At 43.4% G+C, this 19,073-nt stretch overlaps 1 protein-coding gene across 2 annotated transcripts in view; it reads right to left on the reverse strand.

Annotated features, from left to right (window-relative positions):
• Positions 1 to 977: 977 nt before the first annotated feature.
• The window catches only part of LOC138245698 (vascular endothelial growth factor C-like), a 92,117-nt gene continuing 74,021 nt past the window's right edge, over positions 978 to 19,073 (reverse strand). The window contains exon 7 of one of the 2 annotated variants that reach the window (XM_069199528.1): positions 978 to 3,137. In XM_069199528.1, coding sequence (XP_069055629.1) covers positions 3,023 to 3,137 — 115 coding nt within the window. In that variant the 3' untranslated portion in view covers positions 978 to 3,022. The remainder of the gene's footprint in view (positions 3,138 to 19,073) is intronic. The other variant, XM_069199527.1, reaches the window with a different exon arrangement.

Consider the following 19,073-nt stretch of genomic DNA (forward strand, 5'->3'; position numbering starts at 1 on the left):
CCGCAATAGCATGAAAAGGGGGGACTACAATCCTAGCCTGGGGGTGTCACAGTACAGAAGGTCAGGCCCTCTGCTTTCCATCACTGAGGTGCACGGCTCCCCCTCTGACATCTAACACCAGCTGCAGCTGCGCGCTTGCTCTACCCAAGATCCTGCAATGGAACAATCCTGTGGGTGTAGACCAGTGGGTGTAGACACAAAGATTTGCAAGCAGACTATAGTGTTAAATACCACCAAACGGATCAATTCGTCATTTCCTTGCACATATTCAAATGTAACCAGGCCGCCGATATGACTATCTTCCGATGCTGTTCTGTCTGGTCCCTTCTGTATTGAGTGCAATTTTCTCCGTCTTCCATTTCTCACAGTGACCTCTAACCTCTAATTATGCAAGTGCTGCCCTTGTGTAGAGAGCTCACTGTCACTCGTCATTATCGCTCATTATTTATTTTTAATTTTATTCTCTTCCATTTCACCAATTTGTAGGATACTGCCCACCTTGCTGGAGGGTCAGAGTAACAGCTAAAAAAATATGAAAAACCAGTGCTCCCTTAGCAACGGTTTCAATTGTGCCGGTGAGATTTTTGGAGTGGGTATGTTGCTGTCAATGTTACATCATTAAAGTCAAAGGGATTGTGAAAAATACAAGTGTCACAGAAAGAGGAAGTATAGCAATTAAGCCAGGTCACTGCAGCAGGAGTGTGCTAAGGTATGGTATGTAGCTGAGGGGGCATCTTGGAGCACACCGTTGCAAATATATTATTAAAGCATGGTGTGGTAGTACACTGTCACACACAGCATTTTTTCTATTGCAATGGCAACAAACTTCGCACTGACATCCAGTTTTACTGATAAAACTGTGTAGCACACAGATGATAATGTAGGAAATCGGGTTTCACCAATATGTATCATTTCTCCATCACCAAGTAAAGTGTCTTGATTTACTTCCATACTTTGTTTCCATCACACTTCAGACTTACAAAAAATGGCTTTATTTTTACTTTCCTAACTGCTCTGTTTTGAAATATTTGTACACTTCATTTACAGGTATTTAAATGTTGTATTTTACAAAAACAAACGGAATTCCTATAGCCTTTCCTTTCATACTACCTGTGCTGCAGCAGGATTGTCAGATTGTTCACTTTACAAAATCCTACAACTTTGTAGTCAAAGAAGAAAAGGTAAATGCCAATCTACATTTGAAAAGAATTAAAAGCAATTTACCAGAAGACTAAGCCTGACATTAGACCTTTTTCTTGGAACGCATAGCAAGTATAACAATATCAAAAACAACATTTAAAGGCATATATATTGCTCATTTATATTCTGAACTATAGCATGTTTATTTTGGTGGGGAAAAGTGGTGTGGAAGAGGGGGTGCTGCAGCACCCCCTTCCGCACCCCAGCTTCTAGTGCCTAGGAATGTTTTTCAACCAAACGAAAACAAAAATATTAAAATATACTGGAAGGGTGCAACAGAGAATAGAAGAGATTAAAACTAGCACAGTGACATGTTATTTCTAATAGTGATCTATGCTGGCTGCCTCTTGACACTTCTATGTTAGCCAGCATTGTCAATGCTTGTTACCAGTTTGACATAAATTAGTAACAATATTGATTTTATTGTAAATAAAATTGATAAATACACTTGGTACCTATGTTACAACCACACTGTGCACACTGGATGGAGGGAGGTGAAGGATTGAATGAGCATGTATTCTCAACACTGCTAGGGCCAACTGAGTTTCACTGCCTTCAGCCTCAGCTCCAGAGCTCTCAGTCATGACCCATTATCAACACCCTCCCACTGTCCGACCTCACCCGGACACCTAAATGCGACCCGGCTCACATGTACTATAGAAGCACTGAAAAACCCAATACCTCGGCCTTCTAGAGCTGAGACCTCTTGGCTTTGCAAATGCTTAGTAAATGCACTTCCAATTTTAGCATACAATTGCACTAAAGGAAAAGGTTTAAAATATTAAGAAATTCAAGTCTTTATTTACATAAATATGCAATGTATATTCAGTATCATATTACTAAAATAATTGGCGAAGCCAATTGCTCCCAAAAGCAAGACCTATTGGTTTTTGCTAATAGTTGTTTTGGTAATGAGACATTTATTCATTTCCAGCAATATAGTATATAACTTCCTAAGCCATCACATTTATTTGAATATTATACCTTCTCTGTCTCCAACTGTTTAGCTTTTACCCTTATTTTCCCCCTTCCCAAATTGAAAAGAAGCTGTAGGAGTAAGTATGAAATGTAAAACGTCATATATGTTTCCATGTGCTTTACATTGATTTTAATTTCCAGGTAGTATGATCTGACCCAGCTCTATTGGCCTCAGCTGTGTTGGAAGTGTACTATCTCTTTCGGGTTTGGTATAGTGCTTCTGCTAGCTTTTGGTCTCTTCAGAGCTCTTCAGCTATCTGAGGCTGAGTGGGGTTGTGAGAAAGGTAAGAAAAGGAACAAGTTGGTCGGAATCACTCTCAAGCACTATAGACCACTGAGCGGAGGTACCCATGGCCAGATGTGCACCTGTGTAATGCGTGGTGTACTAGGCACTGATTTTTTTAAGATCCACCCATTGTTTGAACGGAAATGAGTGAAATGGTTTCATGCAGCGGTAAAGTTTTGTGACTAAAGATGAAATGCACGGGATGAATTTGAATGAAATGTAACTGATGTTTCTCATCTTCTGAGATGGTTGCCATTGAAACCAGTGGGGCTCTGGGTCTGTTCACTCTGGTACTGCTCTTGAGCACGTGTGCATTATTCTATTAAAGGGTTCACATAATACAAACATTCTGTCAACATTAGAAGCAAGGTAGTCCAGCACCTCTCTATTTGATGATGTCAAGTTGTTGAAGTGGAAAAGGATTCCCAGTGTGCCACGTTAGTCTTCTGAGCACCAATTTTGACAAATGCGGTCACTCCAGTAGACGCATGAGACCTCCAGTTTCTGGACTCAGGCTTGTGAGCTCCGAAGTTTATTTTTCGATGCTGACTAGCTCGGTCAAAGGTGCTCATAAGCTCTCAGGTGCTTCGGAAGACAGTAGCAAAGAGAATAACGATAGTAATAGTTGTCCAGACATCGTGACCTCCTCCTTGGGCAAGGTGACCTGTAGCAGCTGGACAGACACATAAAGAGACATTCATTAGAACCACCGTAGACCTTTCAACTAGTGTAACAAATGTTAAATAACACTGAGATGTACATCAAAACTAGAAGAAAATATTTTCTGGCTGTGCTATTAAAACGGTGAGAAGGCAGACAAAAGAAGTACAACTAAACAATTTCTTGTGGATATAATTTTCACAAATACAAACCATTAAAGTATGTCAAATACATCAACTTTTCAAGCAGAAAGGATCCATTAACACTTAAAGAATAAGCATGAGACTGTATGTCAGAATATTGAGGGCATTAATACCATACTTGAAAAATATCTTAGTCAAATTATCGAGTAACACATTATCGTCAAGGTAACTATAGATAGGTACCTATAAAGTTACTTTTCTTGTATTTGTGAAGGTCTCTCTCGCTCTCTCTCTCATATATATATATATATATATATATATATATATATATATATATATATACCTACTGGTGGTCACCAGTAGGTAGTTATAGTTAGCACCTAGTTTTCATAGAAAAAGCATTTTTTGACTTGCCTATATCTTTGTCACTATTTGACGAATCTTCATGAAATTTGCCAAAAAAGTGTGCCAAACAATCTTGTTGTGCAACGGAAGTTTCAGGGTGACCCATCAAGCGGGGACTAGGAAAAAGGGAGGGGTCAAAAATAGCGTAGTTCCCATTTTAATTTCCATAGCTTTGAATATAACTACAGCCCGAACTACTGGATTGAATTACTCGAAAATTGACAGAGGGGTAGCTTTCAGTACGCAGGTTATGCTTTTTGTTATTTGGTGTAAATTTGTTGAGTAGTTTAAGAGAAATTTAAGAAAAAACAAATTTGTATATCTGGAGGTGCGAAGGTTTTGCAAATCCTCTTGATCTCGTGCAGAGATTTGATTGGCTGCCAACACTTCAACCAGGAAGTGGTGGCAGCCATTTTGAGACTCAACTGAAGCCGAGTCTCAAAAACAAATGAAACAAGCATTTGCAAAGCAATGGGTCTCCCATTTCTCTGAGTTACAGCTATTAGCAGTTGTAAACTCCAAAATGTATTTTTCTTGCCACATTAAATGGAAAAAAAGTGTGATCGAGCTGCTACAGTTCACTTGTAGTGGAACCTATCGGCAAAAGTGCAATTATCTACATAACTGGCAAAAGTGCAATTAACTTTGTAACAGGGTCGATGTCATGCAAAGCGTTCAACTTCTGCCAAGCGAGATCGCGCTGCGAAAAAATATAAAAAGTAGTCCACAAACCGGATGGAAAACAGCGAGCCGCTTATGTTTTCAGTGCTTCATTGCTGCGCTCGAGCAGGGCTAACCACCGGAAAAGGCATGACGTATGCATACCTTCCACTAAAGAAAGCAAGCAGATTTTAAAAGGCAAGCCCACGAACCAATGAAAGACACGGCCGTGACATGGACGGGACTCCGAGCCCTTTTCTAACTACTAAAGCATCTCGCAAGCGATAAGCATGCGCAAGCGCCTGTGACGCAGGGTCGACCCTAAAAAGGGGGCAAGAGAGGGAAGGCCGCAGAAAGACGGACAAGGGAACAGATACAAAAAGAGAGTGACAGGTAGATAAAGTGCCGAAGCTACGTGGGCAGGTGAGAAAAAGATAGAAAATGCAAAAGAGAACAGCAAGCAACAACAGAAAGAGGGGACATGAGAAGAGACAGCGAGAATGACAGCAAGGAATAGAAAGATATTTTGGGAATCATACGGGAAGTAAATACACATAAAAATCACATCGAAATTAATCAAAAATACACTTCAAAATACCCTGAAGAAAGCGTGCATTGATTGGTGGGAAAATCAACATTTGATATAACCTGCATTTGGAGGCATGGGTGGTGGTGGCCGTGGATTGACACAGCCTCAGGCCGAAACCTTAGGCCACGCCCTTCGCGTAATGGTTTGGGTACTGTAAGGCTTAGAAGTATTTTTTTAAATCACTTCAAAAATCGCAGGAAATCCGCAAATTTTGTTGTGATTTTCAAAAAAGCAAGCACAGTCTCCCATGCTTTCTTTTGTTTCTTTGCCCCAGGTGGGCCAGGTCCTGGGGGCACACCATAAAAGCCCAGGGACCACCACCTCCCCGGGCCTCTTAAAAATATGTATGTGGTGGGCCCACAGGGCTTGCCCCGCACAGGGGATCACCACCTCCCTGGGGCAAATCTCATTAAAATAATGCAGGGGGCCTGCCTGGCCCCACTCCAGCCCAAGGGACCGCCTCCTCCCCAGGGCTAGACATAAAATTAATGCGGGGGACCAGCGCGGTTCCTCAATACCTCCAGGGACCACCACCTCTCCAGGGCAAATCATTCAAATTAAGAAGGTGCCCCCTCCCCCAGCAGCCCCGAGGACCTCCACCTCCCGGGGGCTGAAATAAATTAAAGTAGGGGGTCCATTGGGGACCACCACATTCAGAAGGCTAAATGCTACAATGGAGGGGGGGGCAGCTCCCGCCAAGCAAAAGCAAACACTCCACTTTCAGCTCCTTCTTGCAGAAAGCAGAGTTTTTATCTGTTGCAGGGAAACAGATGGAAACATTGCTCCTGCAAGCAGGGAGCTGCTATTTCAAGCAGCTCCCTGCTTGGGAAGCAATGCCGGCCAGCACTACCGAGGCCTTCAGGCTCCTCCCGTGGTCCTCTCATTGTCTCTCTTTCTTCCACCCATAAAGGGATGGAAGAGAGTGGGAGAGATTGTTATTCCAATGGTCTCTCCATGCAATAACTTGAAAGTGTCACACTGGCAAGAAGCTTGGTTACAAATATTATAGTTATATTTTAAGGCACAGCAGAAGGGAGTCCCTTGTGGCCCACTGGTAAAGTTCTTGGACTGTCAGTAGGTTGAAAGTTCAATGGTTATAGGGCGGGCCCCCCTCACGGGGCCTCAAGTGATCCCAGCGGAGGTACCAGGCTCTAGCCAAAAGAAGCAAAACACAGATAACAGTCTTTTGTTTTAAGCAGAAACATGTTATTGCATTTTTTAAAAGGTAACAGTATTTAATTGCAATGTTGAAATACATCTAGACATATTTAAACATTGCCATCTGTATAAAATATTTGTGAAAAATTCTTCGGGGGCCCCATATTTTTCAACTGGGGGCGTGGCATTAAAAGGTTTGGAGACCACTGTTATAGGGGATTGGCTCTCTTTTGGCCCACTGGTAAAGTTCTAGGACTGTCACTCAGTAGTTTGAAAGTTCAATGGTTATAAGGGGTTGGCCTCAGGGCTTGGCCGCAGGCCAGGCCCTGCAGCCAACCCACGCTGTACACGTCCGAAAGCTGTGTGACGTGGTGGTTGGAATAATGTATAGTAATTAAAATGACTTTACATTGAAAAAAGATAGAAATTCACTGAAAAAAACAACTTTTTACAAGGATGTTATAGTTAGGTTCTGATTTTCCTTGCACAAAACCATAAAAATTCAGTAGTTAAAGTTAGAGTTATTCCAAGTACCTATAACTTGCGGCCAAAGGTAACTATAACTCGCAACCTCGCCATGCACTGTTAATTACCACAGATATTACAGCACTCATGACAACTTCTATAACGTCATTAAAAGTATAAATGAAACATTAGCAGTCAAATTATTGAAGAAAAAACTGTGCATGGCAGGGGTGCGTGTTATAGTTACCTTAGGCCCCAGTTATAGTTACTTAAAATAACTCTAACTGCTGAATACATTTAGATCCTAGAACCTTCCTGTAACCTTTGGCTTTTTAAGTGACTATATATATATATATATATATACACATGCGATTACACAATACCACCAAAGCTGCTGAACTTCCAGTGGGCAAGTCACATCTAATATCAATAAACACAATAGGTTGGAACACTCACAGGATGATAAATACATTTTAATAGTTATCCACACAGATGCGTGTTGGTGCGATGCCTTTCTCATTACTTGTGAATTTACACTGACAGCAACAGCTTCCTCTATTTAACAGATGACATCAGTCACTCTAATTGGTGGATTTTAACTGTGGAGATAAACGAAGGACTCACACCCTATTTGCTCAATAATTGCTCGTAACTGCCATGCATGCTTGGAAACATAAAATTGGTCTCCAATTAGTAGTGCTGATGCTTATCAGGATGCCGCAGGTGAAAGTAAAATTACTTGACAACCTCTAACTTGAATAGTTAGCAACAAATAGTTGAGGGAATGACTCACATTGCGACTGTTCTGGCAGTATTTATTCCAATATGTGCACAAAACCATAGAAATTCAGCAGTTATAGTTAGAGTTATTTCAAGTAACTAAACTTGCGGCCTAAGGTAACTATAACTCGTGTCCTTGCATTGCACTGCTAATTACCACAGATATTACATCACTCATGACAACTTCTGTAACATCATTGAAAATATAAATGAAACATTAGCAGTCAAATTATTGAAGAAAAAACTGTGCATTGCAGGGCCGCAAGTTATAGCTACCTTAGGCCCCCCGTTATAGTTACGTGAAATGACCCTAACTGCTGAATTTCTGTGCACGTCCGAGTGTATTCAGAACCTAACCATAATGTCCCTGTAACCTTTGGTTTCTTAAGTAAAGAAGAAAAAAAATATATGTATATAAATATATATTTTTTTTCACCGAATAAAATAAAGGTTAAACTAACGTTATAGTTAAAAACACTGAAATTCACCATTCACCAATTATAATTATCTCTAGTAACTTTAACTTGTGCCCTTAAGTAACTCATGGACCCCCAACAGGCACCACATTGTTAGCATCAATGTTATTTCAGATGTTGCAGTGATTTCATCAAAGGTATTATAGAACATGTCATGAATGATGTAAATAGCAGTGCACGGTATGGTAGTTGGCCGTAGGGTCTGGCATGCGGCCAGGCCCTGTGTCCAGCCACTTGCAAGCAGCCAACCCCACACCATACACTGCTTTCTGGAATGCCCAGCGTGCTGTTGACCTTACAGTCGCTGGCTGCACTGAAGCAGACTTACTAACTTTGTCAAAGAGTCACAACCCCAAAGTATGAAAAGTGAACCTACTGGCTTTCTCAAGTGGTGAGCATATCAGTATATATGAAACAGACCTATCATCTTTGTCCAAAAATCACCAATATTTTTAATTGAATGTATTGTTCAATAATCCACCCAATGTAATGTTTCATAATAGGGACTATGATAAAAATGTTTAATAATGTTTTAATAAAAAAACACGTCTGTGAGTCGATCTTTTAACATCGTTTTTCATGTTGCATTGTGTGGACTGAAAAATGTTGAAAGACTCAGGGAAGTATTTTGTTTTTTTATTTTTGGGTTTATTAATTAAATAAAAGCAAAATGTCTCTCTTTTAAGATTTTCCAGCCTACAAAATGCAATCATAAAAACAAGCACAAGAGGCCCTGCACTCCAGTTGAAGAGCACAGAGCTTCAACTAGGAGCTAGGAGTGCTTTAAAAAATATGGCGAGTTCTCCATGGTTTATGGATTTAATGACACAGGAGACTTACTGATTTTTTTGTTTAATGTTGCTGTAGGGCCAGTGGCATAGCGTGGGGGGTGCAGGGGGGGCCGGCCGCACCGGGCGCAACATCTTGGAAGAGACTCGAGTGCTAAAATCCACAGGTTAGGGGGCACAAATTACTTGCCTTGCCCCGGGTTAGGGGGCGCAAATTACTTGCCTTGCCCCGGGTGCTGACAACCCATGCTACGCCACTGTGTAGGGCTGCTAAGCTTCTTGCTGCCCTCCACAACGTTTGAAAAATGTGGGAACACAATCAAGTTAAAAGCTTTAAAAAAAAGCAAATAGCATGCTTCCTTAAGGGACAGCGAATAATAAATGAGCAGCTCTTGCCACTCATTTGTTTTATTTTTTCAATAATATTTTGTGGGTGTCCCAGTGCCAAACGGGACACACACATCTTTTGTTTTAGTTGTGGGCTGCAGGGAGCTCCAGGGCCCCACAGCCCCAGCTGATTCCCCATCAGGCATAAATGGTGAGTGCCGTCAAGAGCCGGCCTATTTTTATTTAGTGGGTGCCCCAGGGCCCCAGTTGGCTCCCCATCTGGGAACCAGCCCTTTTTTTTAGTGGGTGTCTCAATGTCTTCCTGAGGCACCCACACTGAAGGGCTCCTATGGAGCCGCAGGGCGAGCTCTAAGGCTCCCACCAGCTCCCCTGCCAGCACCACACTGGATGCTGGTGGGAGCTGGCACCTTTCCTTTGCTCCCTCATGGGTGGGAGTGTCATTTTGTAGCTGTTCCCACTGGGTGGGAACAAGGTTGAGTTTCCTACCCGGGAGAGTGCAGGAAGGGTAAACCCACACTCCCCCAGCTAGGGAACCACAGTATCCCAAGGGTGAGCTCCCTGGGGGACTATTCAGTATCGGGTCCTAGGGATGGGATCCCTGATACTGAATAGTGATACTGGAACAGGGGGATATTGATATTGGTATGGAGGGATTGCTATCTGCATAGTTTTTAAGAAATGTGTCCCCTGGGAATGGGATCCCTAGGGCTCAACAGTAGCTTGCGGAGGGTGGCCACATTTCCCTTCCTCTTGTTTTTGGAAAGTGCCCTGGGGATGGGTTCCCTGGGGCCCAGTAGTGGCTGGGGGAGGGGGGGCCCACATGCCTCATTCCCCATAGTTAATATTCTGACCCAGAGAGGGGCTTTCTAGGGTCCTAATAGTGACATGGAGGGAGGCCGCATGCCCATCTCATGTTTTAATAGATATTCGGCCCCAGGGGATGGGTTCTCCAGGGCATCAATGATGTATGGGGAGGGGCAGCACATGTCGCCCTCCCCTTTAATTTGTATTTGGCTTTGAGGGATGGGGTCACGCAGGCCGAAAAGAGGCGCACGGTGGGGGTTCCTACTTATGCCCTCTCTCCTAATATTTAAAAATAATGACCCCTTGGCCTGGCCCAGCTCAGAGGTCATAATAATAATAGATATTTCTTATTTTGTTGCGGTGGTCCCACAGGATTGCAGCATAATAACCATTTAGTTTTTAAATTTTGACCCGGGGGGAGGGTCTCTCTATGCCCCCCTCCCCACCAAGGACTAGGGGGAGCAGGGAATCCCTACCCTGCCCACATATCTCATGTTTTTAAAACAATCTTAGGACAGGAGGCAAAGGAGGTCATTACGAGTTTGGGGGATGGAAAAAGCTGTCCGCCAAAATCGAGCGGTCAGGTTTCCGCCAGTGCAGCCCCCTTCCAGCAGGCTTCATTCAGAGTTTCCCGTTGGGTCAGCGGGTGGAAACGTTGTTTCTGCCAGCTGGCCCAGAGGGAAACAGCTCACAACATTGATGCCAGCTCAAAGCAGACAGTGAACAGCGCGACGGGGATGGCCATGGGGGCCCCTGCACTGAACCCTGTCTCTGCCAGCCTTTACATGGCGGTAGGGTTGTAATCACCAGGGCGGCGCTGCTTGCAGCGCTGCCCTGGAGGATTCAGACCACCGGCACTGCAAACTGGCGGTGCTGGCTGGCCAACCGTGGCGCAACTGACACGATCATAATGTGGCGGTTAAACCACTGTCGAATCGGTCAGACCCCCGCTTTGGCGGCAGTCAGACCACCACCGCAATGAGGCCCTAAGTTGCTGAGTCCTGTAATGGCTGCCAAAACATTTTCTTTCATGTTGAGACCAGGCAGTCAGAGTGCTCACTCACAGATGAGGCCCAAGGAGAATAAAAACTGTAGAGTAATCAGAATGCTCTATTTTTTGTAGATGTGCTGGTGGGGCTCTCGTTCAAGTCCCTAAAACCCAGCCGTCTGAATATACAAATATTCTTGTACCTTAATTTCTCCTAAACTACTGAACAGATCTACACCAAATCACAAAAAGTGTGCTTTCTGCACCAATATCTAGCTTCCTGCCAAATCTGATGTAATTCCGCTAAGCCATTTTGGCTGCATACCTTTTAAAAAAAAGTCTATGGAAAATGTTTGGGATTTCGTGTTTTGGGACCCCACCTTTTTCTCGGCCCCACCTTGACAGATCACCCTGAAACTTTTCATGCAGAAACTAGGCAAAACAGAGCACTTCTTTGGAAAGTTTTGGTAAGATTCCTCAAGTGACGCCAAAGTTATTGGCAAACCAAAAAAGGCATTTTCTATGGAAATGCAGACCTAACTACAACTGCACATATATGTTCACTGAAAAAACACCAAAAGTTAAAGTAACGTTATAGTTTGATGAACATGTCAGTGACAACATTAACATTTTGAACTAAAAAAAGCAAAGAAATTCACCAGTTATAGTTAGCACAGCTAACTATAACTTGCACCCCGTCATGCACTGCTTATGATCTCACATATTACATCAATCATAACATTTTCTGTGACATCATTTATGACATCACTGATGACATCTAAAATGACATCATTGATGACATCAATAATTATTTCACTAATGACATCATCCAGTAAGAGTGCTAGTTTATTGTGTAGTTTACATAGTGATGGGTAGCTACCACATTACTTTTCTACCTTATTTTGTACTGTCTGTGCCCAACTAATGGGTGTAAGTGTTAACAAAAAGCATGTGCTGCTAATGCATCATAGGTTTGTAGAGGTAATGAACACATAAATCTTTGTATTGAAGAGTAGCTGTGTGTGTAGATGACAGGTGACAAATTCTGTGCTGTATGTCCCACACAAATGTTTTGGTTCTGCAGAATAAGTTTCCAACAGGGCAAAGATTCTATGTAATAGATACTATGGGCCAGACTTACTAACAGTTTCATCATTGTTGCACCACTTTTGTGATGTAAAATGCTAGTCGATATTTACAAAGCGAAGCAAGCTGCGATTTGCGCCACCTTGAGTGGCTCTGTAAAAAATGTTTAGCACACTGCGGTTTGCCTTGCATTGCATCATATTTCGTTCTGGGAGGCGTTCCTTGGGTATAACATGGGTGTTGCCATGCATCTGACAATGGATCTCACACAATCCCAAATTTACAAAGCTTTGTAAACCTGGGTTTGCACGAAATCGCTATGCCTCCCAGAAGATGGCATTACAAAGATAATTTTTTTTTCTCCTCATTATTTCCTATTTCTATATGTGCTGCAATCTGCAGCACATACAGAAAAAAGAAAATGCCTCAAGAGATTGTTTTTGTGCAGTAAGATGTCCGTTCCTGCCCAAAAACAATTCTCCTTGCAACGCAGGCCCACTTGCACCATGGTACAAGGGCGCTTGTGTTGGCGCTAGGCTGCACAAAGTGAACCGCCAGTGTTATGAGACGGCAAAAATGTGCTGTATATCATTAGAAATGTCACATTTCTGCTCTCTCCATTCATGCAGTGTAGCACAGCAAGTGCTTTGCTACACTGCGTTGTGTGAAAGGTTAGTAAAAATGGCCCTAAGTATTGTAAGCAGCCATATACAATTAGACAGAATTGTCCTAGCATGGCAATTTCTATATAACGTAGAAGCCTGTGTGCACCAGGTACTAACCTATATAGGGCTTAATCTGAGCCTGTGGTTGCCGGTGGGGGGCACTGGCACTTATTTTTCTGCATCAGGCAATTACAGCAAGCAAAAGACACATATGGGAAAGATGGAGCAAAGAAAGACGGAAAAGTGTCACAATGTGAGAAAGCAGGACGCTACAAGAGTGAGCTGAATGGGCAGGGAGTGGCTGTATATGGATTAAAGGGGCCCGAGATGGCTTTAGGATTACGCTGCCTCAGTATTCTGAGCTCACACATTTAAATGCAGCAGTCGTTTGTTTCAGAACAGAGTTTAGGGCCTACAAATTAACCACTGTGTACATGTACTTCTTTTGCTTCAGCAGATGGGCTATCAGTGAAGTTTTCACCACAGTAGGAAGGCTATAGGTAGTACAATCTTTAGCATCTGCAGACCTTGGCTGGTTTAAGCCAATAGTGTCTTTTTTGTTTTTAAAGTGTTGCATGGAGTGTACACTGTTCTTAGTAGACACTTTTTAATACTTGTGGTGTATTTTCCATGAGTTTCACTTTTCTGCAAACATTGTAGTGCAGAGTAAACTCTCTCCATAGAGTAAATACTGTTTACAGTACCCACTGTTCTACTCACATTAACTTAATTTCTCAATGTATGTTTGGTGACTGTGAGGGGTTTTATACAGATAAAAGCTGTCCATAGTAGGGCATTCATTTGGGAACAGATGTTAATTATCTTGAGGGACCTGGCTTGAACATTGTGTGCAATGAGGGTTTCCCATCTATCTGTGGTTGATTGTTCAAGGGAACTAGGCTACCCGTGAAGTGTATGGTCAATTCTGCACATAATCCATGCTTGTTACACCCAAGGGAGTTGTATCTGTGATGGCATTAATGATCCTTCTATTATTCAGAGCTATTTTGTACTAACTTTCAGGTCTCTAATGACATACAGGTTTATAGAGTGATGCCATCTCTGATGTCATTTGAGATGTTATCAGTGACGTTATAAATTATGTCATAGAACAGGTCATGAGTGATGTCACATGTGAGGTCATAAGCAGTGCAGGTTAGCTCTGCTAACTATAACAGGTGAATTTCAGTGTTTTTCTTTATTTCAAAGCGTTAGTTGTTACTGACATATTCACCTAACTATAAAGTTACTTTAACTTTAGTTTTTTCAGTGAATTTATAGTTTTTTTGCTTAAAGTAATATTTTATTACTTTACATGAAGCCAACCCACTTCAGCCTTGCACAGCTGGGGGTTGGCAATAGAGCCTGGCCTTTCGCCAGGCCCTGTTGTCATACCCAACCCACGCGCAGGCACCTGACCCCCCTGCAGATAGCCAACCACATGCTGAGCACAGCCTTTCATTGCACTCGGAGTGGGGATGTACACAGGGCCTGGTTTTCAGTTAGTTGACCCTGGGGACGCCTTATTCGGCCCTGGGGAACCTATGCCTCGGAGCCAAATACAATTAAAAAGGAGAGGAGGGCATTCAGCCCCCCTCCCCGATCCTTAATAGGCCCCAGGGACCCCATCCCTTGGGGAAATGCAATAAAAAATGGGAAGGGGGCCATGTGGCCACCCTCCCCAAGCTCTCTTGGACCCCTATGCACCCCATTGCTGGAGCTAAATTCTAAGGGGAGGGGGGCCTGTAGCCGAGCCTTATTAGTCCCCGGAGATCCCATGTCCTGAGGCCATACCAATAAATAAAGGGAAGGATACCCCATCCCCCAGGGACCTATGTATTTTAAAAGGGATAAGAGACCACATGTTCCACCTTCCCAAGCCACTTTAAGCCCTGGGAACCCCATCCTCCAGCACCATAATTGTTTTAGAAGGGGAGATGGGTCACATACCTACCCTAGATCCTCATCAAGCCCTCTGGATCCCATCCTCCAGGACCTTAAGTATTTAAAAGGGGAGGGAGCCTTGGGGTGCTCCTACTAGAGGCTCATTAGGCACTGGGGACCCAATCACCAAAGGGCAATTTTTTTTTAAAGATAAGGGGGATTGTGTGGGCCCCTCTGCCCAAGCATCATGAGGCCCTGGGGGCCCCATCCCCCAGAGCCAAAGGTGAGGTGGCTATGTGGCCTTCCTCCCCGGGCCTCATAAGGACTTGGTGAGTTGGTGACCACATCCCCTATGGTCTTTTTTTTTTTTTAAAGGGGAGTGAGACTGTATGCTCCCCCTTGTTGAAATGCATTAGGTCCTGGGGACTTGACCACAGGGCTTTTTTTATTTTAAAGGAGAGGGGGCCATGCGGCCTCATCCCCAAGCCTATTTTTGTCCCAAGGACCCCATCCCTGAGGCTCACATTAATAAAAGGTGGCTGCCCGATGCACACCTAGGACACCCACTGTACACAATGTTGGGGGCTTTGCGGGGGAGTCCCAAGGACCCACTGGGCCCAGCTGGCTCCCCACATGCTGTGGGAGATGGCATTACTCCCACCTGGACTGCTAATTACCCCAGATATTGCATCACGCACGACATCTTCCCGGGGTGTGGAATTTTTAAAATAATCCAAGGGACAAAATGCTACAGAAATCTACATGTCCTGTAAAATCCACTTGTCCCACCTATTCCCTATATTAATTATACAGGCAGACTGGGAAACATTATTATGTTTTTTATTTTATTAGTGCTGATAAACCAAAGCAGTATTTACTAATAATGCTAAAGCAAAAATTTATAAAATTATATATTCAAACTTACAGAAAAGCAACAGTAAATGAGTTCACATGAGAGGCTGCTCTAAGACTATACTGGCATTAGTGAACCAGCTTTTGTTTGCTGTGTGCAGTGCTGTGGAGGGAACTCAAACCCTGGCTACCCAGGGTAACATGGTCCTGGCAGTGACAGTAGTTTTTTGAGACAGAAGCAGTCACAGATGGCTCAACATCCAGTCAATTGTGAGACAGACTGAGATCCATCAGCTGCAGCACAGGCAATGCCTGTCATGTGCCAGCATCAGCGGCTCCTCCATTAGTGCGGAGGAGTGTCGCCCCCCCAACCGAGGAAGCAGCTGCAAAACCTTTTCAAGAAAACGATAATAAACTGTGTTTATTATCGTTTTTTTTAAAAGGGGCGTGGGCATTGGGGGTGATGAGCACTTGAAGAGAGTGCACACAGCACTCCCCTCAGATCGTATGTATGTTTGACCGGCCATTTCGGGCTGGCCAGAAACACCCATGTGCAGTAGGCTCTCTCTCCAGCCCAGCACTGTGTTGTCAGGCTGGAGCGGTCCTGCACAGGCTCCCAGTCTGCCTGGGAGCGCCCTAGCTGGGCACTCCCAGCCAATCCTAATGCTGCTTTGACAGTGTCAGGGTAGGCTGGAGACTGTGCCTGAAGCCTGGAGCGACAAAGAACTGAGGAGCAGCACGGCAGCAGCAAAGGAGGTAAGTTTAAAAAAAATATATTATTAAATGTTCCCCGCACCCGTCCCACCCCTTTAGAGGTCAGTCAGCCATGACTGTGTGCCAGGCAGAGCCTAACTTGAGCTTTACTACCTGATAAAGAGCATTCAGAATGGGGGGGTTCTTTTGTTTTTCTAGGCTCTAAGGCAAAATTGCTAATATGTAGGTCCAGGAAGGCCGGATCCAATCCAGACTTTCAGGATAACCACTTGTTTTGTAAAATAGTTCTAAAGTGATTAATTGTATGTATATTTATTGATAACTATCTGAAAATCAGATATGGAGTTGGCCTTCCTGGGCCTACATTGGACACTATTGAAACACCAGTCCAAACCCTTACTACCACATGCTGCTCCAGTGCACCAGAGGCACTGCTAGTTTCTTTATCATGACCCTGGGCATTATGCTGAACATGACTCAAATCGAGTAACAGACACATACTACGCCTACTCTAAATATCGATTTATCAGTAAACGCAGGGTGTTACATCCAGTCTAAACTAGCAAACTGATATTCATAAAGCTCTGGTCTGCAAACACAAGAATAAACAAGACGGTGCTGTTGGCTTGGAGAAATAGTTGCTACTTTTAATCAACATAAACTTGTAGTACATACAGGTTTATTCAGAATTTCTCTCCAGGCCCAAGAAGTTCAGATGCCAGCTAACATCTCCTCTGCACCAATGGCTGCTTGGACTGCAGTCACTCAGGGAGCTGGTCATCCAATATAAAGATCTGGCACATGGGGCCTGCATTATAACTGTATGAGTAAGCCACTTCCCTTAGGCTGATTCTTGAGATTACATGGGGAAGATATGCTAGGTTCTCTTTTTGCACTGTGAACAGGCTCAAGGGAAGGCACGTGCTGGAGGGACTTAAGTAAAACTAAATCATTCACAATCCTTTCATTTTAAGTTTTGCATTCAAGTGTGCTTAAAGTTTCTGCATCATAGGTGTTTTCAATATCTGGACGGGTTGTATTGGTGAAAGTATTGGAACACACCATTTATATGAGTTAAGTGACATGGCGGGCCTGAAAAGTAATAAAGGACAGTAATCCCAACCAGTAAAAAGCTTTTGGGTGCCATGGCGCCAAAGTTATAAGCAAACTAAAAATGTTTTTCCTATTGAAATTATGTAGTATAACTACCTACTACTACCACTATCTTGGCTGGATTTTCGCTCTGTTGGCCTTGCTAAAGTGCTTGTGCTCACTCCCCTAAACATGGCTTGATTGGCATGTTTAATTTCCATGTAAGTCCCTTGTAGAGTGGTATACCATATACCCTGGGCCTGTAAATTAAATGCTACCAGTGGGCCTGCAACACTTATTGTGCCACTCACTTAAGTAGCACTTTAAATATGTCCCAGGCCTGCCATTGCAGCCTGAAGGCAGTGCTCGACTGCCATATCGACTTGGCATTTAAAACCTCTTGTCAAGGCTTAAACTCCCGTTTTATTACATATAGGTCACCCCTAACGAAGGCCCTAGTAGCCCTTAGGGCAGGGTGCTGTGTAATTAAAAGGTAGGACATGTACTTTTTAGTAGTAGTGAAAAACTCCCCCAATTTTTTTTTTTTCACTACTGTGAGACCTACCGCTCCCATAGGATAACATTGGGGATTACTCATTAGATTTACTAAGTTGTAATTCCTACTACAAAGATGGTAAATATCTCATATTTGGTATCTATGAACTTGTAATGATAAACCTTCTTTAATGGTAAAGTCAGTTTTATCGTTACAAGTTTAAAAAAGCCACTTTTAAAAAACTGGATTTTACCTGCCCTTGGCCCTCTGTGCCTGCAACCTGTCTTAGGTCACATTACTTTGTGTAACTGACAGTTGAGACTTTGTGAATTCACCCCAGACAGTCACACAATAGTGGGATTAGCAGAGCCTGAATAGGCCATTAACTGACTTCAGAGGGGGTGGAACTAGGCACAGGCCCACTTGCATCTGAATAGGCTGGGCTGGGCCACCACACAATAGGCTTAACGACCCTGTATTGTTATTGTAGTCAGTTAGGAGCCATGGCAGGGAAGGCAGGAAACTCCTGGAACTTCAAAGAACCCTTCTGGAAATGTCTCCCAGCTTCCAGGAGTAGGGTACCACGGTATAAAAATAGGGCTCTCAGACCCACTCTTCCGTTCACTACTGGATCTGTGGAGGGACTCTCAGAGGACTGCCTTCTGCTGTGACCTGCTGTGCATTTTGCCAGACTGCTGCTGTACCTGTAAAGACTGCTTTGCTGCCTGGAGCCTGCCTTGAACTTTCAGAGACCAGTCCTGCCATGGAGCTCTGCATCTTCATTTGCAACCAGGGCTTCAGAAGTGACTCCAAGGGCTAGTTTAGCTGGCCTCCTGTTCAGAGCCACATGGACATAACAGGTTTCCACCATCTTGAACCTGCACCCGAACTGAGCCTGGGTGAGTCTTGAACCCCCAGGAGGTCTCCATCGACTCTTGGTCCCTTGGGTGTGGTACTAAATGTGTCTGGGGGGCATATTGCAAAACTGAAGACTTGTTATTTTGAACCTTGAACTTCAACAATTCTTCATTGTGGTTCCACTAATTTGATTTTGATGGCTTTGGTGTCAACTAATTTATTGAAATGTACTCTATTTTTATACATTGCTCTGGGATGTATATTGTGTTGTGTTTTCACTGTATTGCTGTTAGTGTGTTGTATAAATACTTAACACATTGCCTCTGAGTTCAGCCTGACTGCTTTTTGTGCCAAGCTACCCGGAGTTAAGCACAGGATAAATTAAATTAGTGACTTTTTGTGGTTAACCCTGCAAGGGATTGTGTATGTTGCTTGACCTGGGGCCCATACACCAAATACGCCAATATTTACTTATAATTAACTATATATCCTAGCTATGATGCTACTTCGAAAGTTGATATTTTTGCAGCACAGTATTCTGGTACAGTATTGCATGGGGTTGCCATATGTTAAATATTTCTTTTGAATGAATGTTTTTTAGTAAGAGTTTTTGCAACATAAATCCTAAATAATAGGTCAGGTGGTATGGTGTGCAGCTTTGTTAATGAAAACAGGCCAGTTCAAGGTGAACTGTTAAA

The sequence above is a fragment of the Pleurodeles waltl genome, chromosome 7 (genome assembly GCF_031143425.1).
Source record: "Pleurodeles waltl isolate 20211129_DDA chromosome 7, aPleWal1.hap1.20221129, whole genome shotgun sequence".
Lineage (NCBI taxonomy): Eukaryota > Metazoa > Chordata > Amphibia > Caudata > Salamandridae > Pleurodeles > Pleurodeles waltl.